The 12,660-nt window shown below is 46.1% G+C and overlaps 1 protein-coding gene across 1 annotated transcript in view; it reads right to left on the reverse strand.

The window, feature by feature from the left end:
* The window catches only part of STK24 (serine/threonine kinase 24), a 106,024-nt gene that overhangs the window by 51,628 nt on the left and 41,736 nt on the right, over positions 1–12,660 (reverse strand). The window contains exon 2 of the mRNA XM_036831476.1: positions 9,171–9,401. Coding sequence (XP_036687371.1) covers positions 9,171–9,401 — 231 coding nt within the window. The remainder of the gene's footprint in view (positions 1–9,170; positions 9,402–12,660) is intronic.

Genomic DNA, 12,660 nt, shown 5'->3' on the forward strand with positions numbered 1-12,660 from the left:
GCAGAAATCAGAAGGTAAAAATTGATGGATTTAACTACATTAATATTAAGGATTTTTTTCAACGAGACACCTTGAAGTTAAAAGAAGTATAACAGAGAAAATACTTGTGGTATCTAAAACTAATACAGAGTAACTTCAATATACTTATCAAACACTAAAACACAGGAAAGCCAATGGAAAACTAAAAAAATATGAACAAAATTCAACAGAGTAAGAAATCCCAAGGGCTAAGAAGACATGAATAGACACTCAAACCTACTATTAATAGAAATGCAAATAAGCATAAGAAAATACTATATTGCACTTATGGGATTGGGAAAAATTAAAAAGTTGTATATCAATGTCGGCAAGGAAGTAGACAATCGAGGCCCAACATCACTAGCCATGAGGGGAATGCAAACCAAAACCACAATGAGATACCACTTCACACCCCCTAGGGTGGCCATAATCAAAAATGCAATGAGGATGTGGAGGAATTAGAACCCTCACTCACTGCCGGTGGGAATGCAAAATGATGCAGGTGCTTTGGAAAACAGCCTGGCAGTTCCTCAAAAGGTTAAACACAGGGTTATCATGTGACCCAACAATTCCACTCCTAGGCATATACCCAAGAGAAATGAAAACATGTCTACACAAGAACTTGTACACTAATATTCACGGCAACATTATTCATAATAGCCAAAAAGTGGAACAGCCCAAGTGTTCATCAACTGACGAATGGGTAAATAAAATGTAATATATCCATACAATGGAATATTATTCAGCAATAAAAAGGAATGAAGTACAGACACATGCTACAACGTGGATGAACGTTTTGAAAACATCACGCTAAGTGAAAGGGGCCAGTCACAAAGGCCACATGTTGTATGATTCTGTTTACATGACATTCCAGAACAGGCAAACCTATACGGTGACAGAAAGCAGATAAGTGTTTGCCTGGGGCTGGGGAAGCTGGGAGGAAATGGGGAGTGACCAGTAACAGGCACGGGGTTTCCGCATCAGATGATGAAGACGTTCTAAAGTTCACTACGATGATGGCTACAACTCCAAGAACAGACTAGAAACCACTCAACAGTGCATTTTAAGTGGATGAATTGAACGGCATGTGAATTATATCTCAATAAAGCTTTTCTTTTTTTAAAAAGGGAGAAAGAAGAACCAGCAAAAAACTCCCACTGCTAGTGTGAGTGTAAGCAGGTGAAGCTATCCTGAACAACATGGTAGGGTAGGGGTGGGAACCGGCATATCTGGGGGCACCTGCCCCAAGCCCCATCAGTTGTATTAATAAGTGTCCTACTCCAGAGTGCTGCACAAGTAAGTCATACGAAAAGATATTCAAAATCCTAAGTCATTACGGAAAATGCAAATTCAAACCCTAACGGGATACCATTACACACCTGCTAAAATGGCTAACCTCGAAAAACTGACAATACCAAGTGTTGACGGGAATGTAAACTGACACAGACACTGGAGAATTAACCAGCAGTCCTGCGTCTAGGTGTTTACCCTGGGGAAATGAAAACTTACGTTCATACAAAAACTGCACATGAATGTTAATAACAACATTATTCATCACCGCCAAAATACAGAGACAAACCAAGTGCCCTTCAATAGTCAATATAGTATATAATATACAATAGTACTATATATATATACACAATACATATTATATATTGTATATATATTCAACAGTATATATAGTAGGTATATATTCCTACAACGATACACCATTTGACAGTAAGAAGGAACAAACATTTGAAACATGCACGGATCCCAAACACGTTATGCTAACTGAAAGAAGCCAGTAACAAAAGGTGTGTGATTCCATTTATATGACATTCTAGAAAAGGTAAAACCATAGGGACAGAAAACAGATCAGTGGTTGCCAGGGATTGACGCTGTGTGGGGAGAGATGGTCAGGAGTTCTTTGAGATGTTGGGATTGTTCTGTATCCTGAGTGTGCTGGTGGTTTTAAGAATCTACATATGCGTTAAAGTGTGTAGAACTGTAAGAATTATACACCCCAGAAAGTTAATTTTACTGTGTGCAAATTTTAAATAATTATGTGGTAGGAAAAAATAAACTCATACATAGTACATAAACAACGTTGTATCTACTCAAGACATACATATTCGAAGACATATCAAAACGTGTCCTACAAAAGAGAAGGGTGGTAGGGATGAAGGATGAAATAATAAAAAAATAATAAAACTGACCAAAACAGAAGAATCTTACATAGATCGATGATGATGGTGCCACAAACTGAAAAATATGAAAAGACAGCTCAACTCTCCCCTATCTGATGTCCATAAATGGCAAAGGGGAAAAGAAATACAATAAGAAAATGACACTTGACTTAACGGAACAGGCCACTTTATTGGCTGTGCAGGTTCAAAGCCCAGAGGGGCTGTAGGAAGCAGAGCTCTGCTTTAGCACCAAGAATAACACACCAGGCCTAAAACAACAAAAAACTGAAGACACGCACAGGGGAAAAAAAAAAAGCCAGGTATCAACATCTCGCTTGCTTTTTTTTTTTTTTTTTTTTTTTTCATTAATGCTACTCTAAAGACCAAGGCCAAAAATGAAAAACACATTGTTACTTCTGACCTTGGTCATCCATCAGTTTTCAAGAAAACAATGCCAACTGCTAGCCGTAAGGGCCTCCAGGTATACAGCTCCACTCGCAATGTCAAGTAACGTCCTGGGGAATATTGACTCTGTAGTAAGTGCAGTGTTCAGGGAGAATCACACTTCCCGTCAAGACACCCTGCCGTGAGGGAATGTTCCCTCTCACTGCGCTGAACTCCATCCCTAGGAAAGCAGACCGGTGTTGCTTCCTACTGCTTTACTCAAGGGAGCCGAGTTTAGGATGAGCACTACACAGAAAGCGTCATGGTCAGTATCCAGGTGAACAATCCTCACTGGTACGTTCGGAGGACTCCTCACAGCCTTTGTTCTATCTTACAACCGAACAAAGGTACCCCGGAGAAGCACCTTTTGGATCCACTATCCCCAGAATGCTGCCTGGGGTTTCCTGTGAGCCTGGCACACAAGGCTGCAGAGCTCTGAGCAAAACAAGATCACTGACCAAGTCTGGACACATGCTACTCACAGTGTTCACAAAGCTCACACTTGCTCTGGCCACAAAAATTGCCTGGGCGTAACCAAGGTCTCTGAGACTGTTGTCTTAAATACTCTTTGGGCTATTCCAAGAACCCCCAAGGCCAGCCCTGGGAACGTCGTTCCTTCTATATTCTGGGACCAAAGACCACCATCCGTTCCACAGGGCAGCGCTTTCTCAAGCAGCACTCGAGCGTCTGGGCTGGTGACTCTTTGTCGCAGGGCTGTCCCGTGCACCGCAGGACGTGTAGTAGCATCCCTGGTCCCCACCTACTGGGTGCCAGCAGCACCCCAGCCCCGCCCCGTAGTGACAACTGAAAATGTCTCCAGACACACCACCTGTACCTTCAGTGCAGGAGGGTACACATGGGGCAGTCAGCAAGAGGCACAGAGAGGTACCGGTACTACGTTTATGTGGCTTGGCCCCAAAGTCATGTGCTCCTGTCACAACCCCAGATCTGCCTTCTCCGTATGGCACAGCCCGCCTTTCTCCTGTGCCCTCTACACTGGGCGCCTTGACCCCGGTTCAGTTAAGCTGCAATCACCGCTCCCCGTGCACGACACCATTAGTACCTGATTGTCTTCATCTCAAGGAGAATGTGCCAGGCTCTATCTTCGGGAATAGGGAAGAAGTGAATGAGACAGGACCTGTGTGCTTTTGGAAGAAGCCCTGCGGCAAAGGAGAGTCCACACACACCAGGCACATATCTCAACTCAACTGCTTCCCAAGACCAATAACCCATCTATATTCCTCACCGTGTCTAAAACCAGAGGTCAATACAAGAGCAGGATTTGCCATGGGGCGGTCAGGAGGGAGGTGAGTGAAGATAAATTCAGACAATGTGCCCTAACAGATATGTTCATTATCATGTAGCTACACTAGTACTTCTTCTCTGAGCGATAACGAGATCGTGAAATTGTATACAGAGATCATGAAATTATAATACAATATGGGCAAGGGAAAGAGTATAGCTTTGTTTGGTTTTTTTTGGATATAAAGCATAAGAGGCTGATTATATTCTATTGCCTAAGCTAGGATGCTTCTGAAAGTAAAGAGTCAGCTATTAATAGTCATGCTGGGGCAAGACGTGAACACAGGGGGTGGATGGTAACCTCCTGAGGAGCCTCATTCACAAAGACACCAGCCATTTATATAAATATTTTTTCACTTCTTTCCCTAAGCATAAAATGGTTGGGATTTCTCTTTCGTCAGGAACTACTACTTTCCCTTTGGGGAAGGAAGGAAAAGGGGAAAAAAGCAAATCAGAAGTCCAAAGAACATAACTTTAAAAAATTACCCCAAAGTGTGTCTAATGTATACAGCACACACCATAGCAGAATCATCTGTGCTTACATACAACACTAAAACACATAAAGGGGGCTTCCCTGGTGGCGCAGTGGTTGAGAATCTGCCTGCCAATTCAGGGGACACGGGTTCGAGCCCTGGTCTGGGAAGATCCCACATGCCGCAGAGAAACTGGGCCCGGGAGCCGCAACTACTGAGCCTGCGCGTCTGGAGCCTGTGCTCCGCAACAAGAGAGGCCGCGATAGTGAGAGGCCCGCGCACCGCGATGAAGAGTGGCCCCTGCTCGCCGCAGCTAGAGAAAGCCCTCGCACAGAAACGAAGACCCAACACAGCCATAAATAAAAATAAAAAATAAAAAATAAAAAATAAAAAATAAAAAAATAAAACACATAAAGGGACTTTCCTGTATTCGCTTTCTGGTGAATCCAATTGGTAAAACTACCCTAAAAGTTTTTAGGAACTGAAGAAAAACTTACTCTTAAGCCAAGGATCTGAACCCACTATTAGACAACTACTCACTCAACGGACATGTTTCCTTAATAGCGAAACTACAATAAAAATGACTAGGACAAGTAAAGGTTTGATAAACACAGTTTTGTTCTGTTTTGTTTTTTTGCCTTGTACCTGATTTGCTTTGGTGAAACTGGCCTGATGTTTGAGAGTATTAAATAATTTATTATAAAAGAAAATGATAACCCTAATTTTCAGTATGCTAATAATGTTCTTACAACTCATAAATTTTGAGTTATTTGGCAAAATAGCTTTTCCCTTAATTTAAAAAAAATTTATTAAATTAGCACTTACTAAAAATCCCCTAACATGCCAGGCACTTTACCTATCTGATCTCAATCTTTATAGTAATCCTGTAAGATAAGTACATTTATCTGCATTTCTTCCTTGAGGAAGTCAGCAGCTTGAGAAACATCCAGACAGTTAAGCAACTGTACTAGGATCCAAAACTAAAATCCTGGCTTATAACTGTAAGTGAATCTCAAAGTAGAGATTCTAAAAGGCAGGCAGTCTCCCCAAGACAAAAAAAAACCTAATGTGCTGCTGAATGGACTGAGTAGCTCTTGTGAGTGATGCTTAAGAAGTAATCAGGCTCAGACGCCTCTACGGCACCTCACTGCCCACTGTCACAATCTTATCATGCCTTCACTGCCTAACTTAAAACCAAAAAGTCTCTCTCTCTCTCCTGCACACCACCCCACCCTCTACGGTTTCATTGTGACCTTGTAGATGGTATTTTTGCGGTAAAAAGCTCCAGTGGTATAATGGTTGGGATACGAAGGCTTCTGGTTAACATTCTAGCTGGTTTAATCTCCCCAAAATTAAACAAACTACAGCAAATGAAGTTCTTCTATGGCATGTGATAATCTTCAAGACCTTTCCGGCCCTCAGATTCATCAATACAAGCGTAAGTTTTCACTGTGGCACTATTCCCCCCTCCTCCCTAAATTGTCGGTGTTGTTTTTGTTTTTACTATTTCGGGAAGAAACATGCTACACAGCAACTCTGTAATTCGATTATAGCTACACAGTCAAAACTCACTCCACTCTCCTGATCTTCAGCAACATTCAGTATATTTAGACCACTTGGCTATTGTTCTCAATTTCTCCTTCTGGAGTACACGATTGAAGCGAAAACGTAATTATGAGACCTTCTAATGCAAATCCAGCAAAGGAGAAACCAGTTTCTGCTCATTTCCTCTTCACCCAGTCTTGTTGGGTAAAAGTCCCTTAACACAAGGTGAAATCCTGAGGCCCTCTCCCCCATCACCACTTCAAGAACTAAAACGACCAGCTCTGAAAGCTATGGGGAGTTTTAGAAGGGCAGTAAAAACCACACAAAGCACAGTAATTTTCAACTTTGTGTCAAAGACCCATTCATCTTACGCGTCAATTTAATTTGTATCTTACTTGACAGTTTGGACCATACTGATTAAACTTCATAACGCTACCAAGATGATGGGAAAACAGCCTCTGGCTCATGACTGAGGGTCTTCCTCTGGGCCGAGGCACCTCGTGCAACTCTCTCACACCAAGAACGGGCGGAACCACAGGCCTGGACTCTTGTCCTGCTCAACTTACAGTAGTTACTAGTACTGTTTAACAAGAGCAGTCCATATGTTTTTCATCAAATTTGACAGAAAGGCTTAAGAAATTAAGGGCAGCTTTTCATGATGGTGATATTATTCCTGGCCATTCCTGAGGCCGTTACATTTTCTGAAGGACAATCTGCCTCGTAAAATACAAAAAGCACTATAGACAAAATTATCACAGCTCCTCATCCCACCTGAGGACAGTCAGTGGAGAAAGTCGCCCCAGCGGTCACTCCAACTCCCTCGCGCAGAGAAAGTGGCCTTGGGAAGGACCGTCTAGCTCAGCACCAAGCCCGTCTGCTCTGCTGTCCAGCGCACAATTAGACGGCAGTTCCCAGCCCCTCCTGGTTAGGTGCGGCCGCGTGGCCGAGCCTGGCCGGGGGTTGTGAGCAGAAACAAGGGGCCCCGTGTCCTGGCCTGGGTATACGAGGACGCCCCTCAGGGGCCTCCGTTTTCGCCCCCATGCTGACTGAAGGCAGCCGAGCACACCCACGTGTGGAGGAAGGAAGGAAGAGCCGCAAGACAGAAGGAACCTAGGTTCCTGAGTAACTGCTTGGAGGAAAACCACCCATGGATCAGGGCTATGAGTGAACAAGAAATAAACTTCTATCATAGTGAGCCATTAAAAACCTAGGGTGTTTATTCCAGCAACTGACATTAGGTTAGCTAAATAAATTCACTGGCCCACTACAGAACAAGGTTAGACTGACTTGGGAGTTAGCAACTCAGGGAAGACGGGACATACCAGATGGAATCTCTAGATACGTACACTCAAGGTGACACCACGTTTGGCCACAATAAAGCAATCACCTCGCCATGCAGTAAAAAATTCTGCTGAGGAGCCCAGGCTGAAAAAGGCACCTGCGAACCACTGATCCTTAACTTCCCCGGTAGTCAGGTATTAGCCGGTATACGTCAGCAAGAATTTGTGAGGACCTTCCACGCTTCCTTTGTCGAAACTACCATAATTCATATTAAAATCCAACATACCACGTGAAACCTAACTCTGAATTTACTATGCAACTATTCTGACGTCATTTCACAAAGGATAACTGATACAGTAGACAGAGTTCAAGTTGAGTCTCTTCAGCTGTTGAGTTTTTCCTCAACAGAAGTTTAACATAAAGAAGACCTCTGCTTTCCCGTATGGAAGTCACAGGTGTTCTCCTCTTGGGTCATGAATATGACAAAGCTTACCGTGCTCCCCTTTCTGCCTGGTCAAGAGCCAAGCCGGATGCTCCCCGCCACAGTAACACTCATGGCTACCGTGGGCTACCCTCCCTCCTCCCTGCTTCCACCTCAGGGGACACGTCCTCCACTGCAAGGTAATGTCAGAGATAAATGTGAATAAACCCAATCGATTAAGGAAGGAAATGAACACTCCCTAAGTACCCACTACATGCCAGGTGCTTTCACATACTCAATTCCATTTAATCTTTGCAACAACGAGGTGTATACCATAATTTTCCATTTTACAAATGAGGAAGTAAAGAAGTTTAAAAAAACTCAAAGTCCACGACAACTGACTCCGAAACTTATTCTTCCCCTTTCAAAGTGCTGCATTTGACCTCTGACATACCGCCATTCTTTAGGCAATGAAAAAAACATAGAATTACCACCCAATTTTTATTTCCTTTAAATATTCATTTTAGTGAATCAACAGTTCTCAAATGTTCCATCCTCCCACTTACACCTTATTATTACATTTCCACAAAACCAAAGCCTGCACCAGCCCTCTGACACCAGAACACGTGGAGGGCTACGACATGGAGAACTGAGAGGATGGACCCAGGGCGGAGGAGGCCTAGTCTTACATTATCCAGGCGTGTTGCTGCCTCCCTTAGGAAAAAGTTCTACCTGTGAAGCTTTTGTTTCCACAAAGAATTGTTTCAGAAATTTTTTCACCAATTCTTAAGATTTCCAAAACCCCATTTGAAAGATACGACATTTCTAAGTGCAGTAAAACAGGCGTACGTCAAGGAACTTGAAACACAAGGGACAATCTTAAACTTTTCTAGCGGTGGAGCACGATGACTGCAGGACTGGGAAACCGTCTTTAATACAATTCTTTCCCACTTGAACAAGTGCGTGAAGGTCGAGGACAATCTGTGGTGTTGTACTATAACTACTACTCTATTTAAGTAATTATTTACTAACCGAGAATTCTCCAAAGTCAAATGTAGATAAACCAGCTCACTAATCAACATTCTCAATTCTCAGCAGTTTAAAAAAAACAAAACAGCACTAAATTAAAACACATTTGATAACTGAAAATATCAAAAGACTAATATTCTTAGGTTGGCCCGAGTTTTTATCACAAACCATGCTAAAATTAGTTGACGAGTAGTTGTCGTTATAATAGCTTAAGAAATGCACTTCTGATGACAAAGTCTCACTCAGAAATACTTCCTTGTTTGAAAGGGATTTTCAACACCAAACCCTTTTTACCAAAAATACATTCTGTCGGTGACATTTAAGATGATAGAACCATCAGAGACAGGTTCTTTTGACTGCAAAGGTCGGAACACTTCTCCTTCCTCTGAAAACCTGCTGTGCTATTTATCGAAGTCCTTCCCGTCCGAGGCTCGAGTCTCAGTCAGGTGCTGCATGATGGAAAATCGCGTCTGCATCTTTAAGCCTTACCTTCAGATAGGATCCATAATATTTGGTTACGTAGGGACTGTCACACTGACTCAGCACTGTGATCTCCTGCTGAATGTCCTCTATCTCATCTTCAGCCTCTTCCAGATCAATGATTTTTATGGCGACCACTTTCTGAGTCCGATTGTCAATGCCCTTGAACACCTCGCCAAAAGAGCCCTTCCCGATTTTCTCCAGTTTGGTAAAAAGCTCTTCTGGATCTGCCTTCAGGTTCTGTAGGAGAGAAGGAAAAGAAGGGAAACTTCAGTAACTCACAGGGCTATGACTGCTTCGTCCTTGTATTGATAACATACATACCATGGTCTTTCAAGGACCGATACGTTTTCCTCACTTAAGGATCAGGCTGTGGTGACCACAGGCCTTCACATTCAGGACACAAAGATTTCTAAATGTCACCTGCGTGTGCACATTAGACTATGAAACACGGCAAGTGTGCAAAAAAAACAATGACCCAGCTAGATTATAAAAACTGGGGAAGGCTCCAGCTTTTGCATAATTAAAGTAAATAAATACCAGAACACTTAGACATGCGGACTTATTGAAAAAATCACTCTTGTCTAAGCAAAAATTCTACTTTTCTCCCCATGCTCCCCCCTCAATTCTCTTAATTTAGGTAGGTATATACTAAAACATAGGTTAACTAGCATCCTCATATAACAGGGGGGAAAAAATGTATGCCCTCACTTAATTGTTTCAGAAGAGGCCGTGTCCAACAAATACAGTCTCACGCATCTTCGCTTACAGCTACTGCCTTGGCCTAAGGATTTTAACCAGACACAGGAAACAATAAGGAACCTGTTTTCTTTTGTCAGGTGAACATCATACCCTTGAAAATGGCTTCTAAAAGCTCTTAACCACCAACGTGATTAGCTGAAAAACACACACAGCCTACACTTCCTAGGCTTTAGCTGTAAGGACTCCAACAGCTCCCTGACCAGAGAGAAGTGTGAGCAGCTGAGCTCTCGATGGGCAGCACCTGTCGGCCCCAGGCGGGCGTGAGGGGTGACGCTGACATTTAGCGAGGAGAGCTAGGCACGCTGCACATCTCACTACGCGGAGCGGCTCAGCCTGCAGCCCCACGGGGCAACAGAAGGCCCGGGAGCCACCCACCCTACAGACACACCTTCCCTGTGAAATAGCGGGAAGGAGGAGGAGGAGGGTTGAAGGAGGAAGGACACCAGACACAGAAGAGGGACCCACAGAACGTAAGGGGTCACAGACACAGAACTACGGCAATCTGGGCGGCACTGGGTTAACCGAGCCTTGAGGGCGAACCGGGCGCCCCACTAACCTGCCGTCCCAGGTGAACCCGCAGAGCGGCCAGCGGTGCTTCCGGGGAGAACTGACACCCACCAGCCCCCTTCCCACGTGAACAACGGACTCCAGTGACACAGGCGCGAACCGACACCCCAGAGGCCCCGCGTGAGACGGCACAGTGAACAACGTGAAAACTCACAGGTCTCACCCATAAACGTGAGAAAAGTGAGAAATGGGGTGACCAGGAAAGGGAGACACGAGAGGCCGCGTCCGTTTCCAGCAGCTACAGGCTCTCCCGTTCTCATGCCCTTTCCCTTCTGTCCTCCCCTCCAGGGTGAGGAAGGCTGGCCCTCCTTCTCAAGGCCAATCCCAGAAGCTTCAAACCCACCCTGCCCTCCCCCAGGACGCGGCTTCATCCCCGACCCCCTTCTCCACGCGCCCCTCCCGCCGGTCTCTGCCCTGGGCAACACGCTGGGGTGTCTCCCATTGAAAACCCACCACCGCCTTGCTGCAGGTCGCCCGCCCCGCTCACTCCTCCCCAACGTCCCCCCCACGTTCCCCACCGTCACAGTCTGGCTCCGGCTCTGGCGTCGGATCCTCCAGGAGGTCAGCCCCCCGTAGCCTGCCAGCCCCTCGGCAGCTACGACGCTACTCCCCACTCGTCCTCTTCCGGTCTCCCTGGTTCCAGAAGAGTCTTCAGGCGCAGACCCGCCCGGTCTGGCCGCCATCAAGGGCAGCCACCCCGAGACTTCAGACTTGGCCTCCTGTCTTCCTCTCCTCCTTCTCCCCGGGGTTTGGGACCCTGATCCCCAAACCTGGCTAGTGAAGAATCACCCGGGACACTTAGAGGTCCCAAAACACTTGCCCGGTCATAAAGGGTGGGGGGGAGGAGAGGGTCGTGTAATCCATATTTTCAAAAGACCCCCACTGAACAGGCACCTTTGAAAACAAACTTCTAACTTACAGGGTATGTGGTAACTTCCAAACTGCTGGCGCAGTCAGTCCTTTCGGGCTTTAACTGCCAGGATCCACTGCTTGCTGATACCTCCTTGGCCTGCACGCGGCCAGCTCCGCCTGTACGCACCGAATCTGTCATCTCCGCCTCGGAACTGGCCATCCTCCACGCACACAGCCTCCCTCACCACGCTGCACGCCACGCTGAGGGCATTCGGGAACCACATTTTACTCTCCTCTCCACCTGTGTGCCTGGGCACACCACAGACGGTCCCCGGGTGTCCCCTGAGCAGTAAGAAAACCACAGCCTCACACCGACCCAAAGAACACGCTGACTCAGGGCGACAGAGCGCCTGGGTGGGGGGAACTGGTTGGAAGGGTAAGGAAGAGGCGGTCAGAGCCACCTGAACTCCCATTAGCAGTGATTCTCAACTCTCAGGCGCATCAGAATCACCTGGAGGGCTTATCAGACCCGCCCGCGGAGGCCTGCGGCAGTGCATCTGGGGGGAGCCAAGGATCAGCGCCCAGGTGATGCAGGTGCTGCTGGTCTGGGGGCCACGCTTTGAGAACCACTGCTTAGCAGACCCGGAGGGAGAAGCAAGGCAGCCCTGACTAGATAGACAATGTGCCACCGAAATGAGGCTTGTTTTAGGTCAGCTGACCTGACCCCCCTGCACTGACTGCCTCACCCCCACACTGAGAAAAACAGTGGTGTTCCTTTTTGGGAGTTAATTAAAACAAAGCCAACAAGAATGTATCCAAACCCCTACCATGTCAGAGATGAGAGTGTGGGAGATTGTTACAAAAATAATGGCCAATGAATCCCGGCTGAATCCACACCCCTTCAGCACTCCTCCAACAAGAAAGGAATAGTCTTCTGTCCCCATCCCTTGAATGTGGGCTGGTCTTGTCACATGTTTTAACCCACAGAAGGTGGTGACTTCTGAGCCGAGGCCTCAAAGGGCTGGGGAGGCTGGGAGTGAGCGTGCGGTGGGAGGTCCGTCGCAGCCACTGGCACGGATCCCCGCTGAGGCCCAGGACGTGCACGAGGCCAGCCTAGGTCACCCAGCCTGAACCCCGGCACAGCAGAGCAGCCTCAAGGGAGCGCCCAGCCAAAATCCCCGTCAATCCACAGAATCTGTCTTAAACCATCAAGTTCTGGTTGGTGTGTTTCTGTACCCCAGTAGAGAACTGGTACAAAAATGGATACTAGGGCTTCCCTGGTGGTGCAGTGGTTGGGAATCTGCCTGCTAATGCAGGG

The sequence above is a fragment of the Balaenoptera musculus genome, chromosome 18, assembly GCF_009873245.2.
Source record: "Balaenoptera musculus isolate JJ_BM4_2016_0621 chromosome 18, mBalMus1.pri.v3, whole genome shotgun sequence".
Classification (NCBI taxonomy): domain Eukaryota; kingdom Metazoa; phylum Chordata; class Mammalia; order Artiodactyla; family Balaenopteridae; genus Balaenoptera; species Balaenoptera musculus.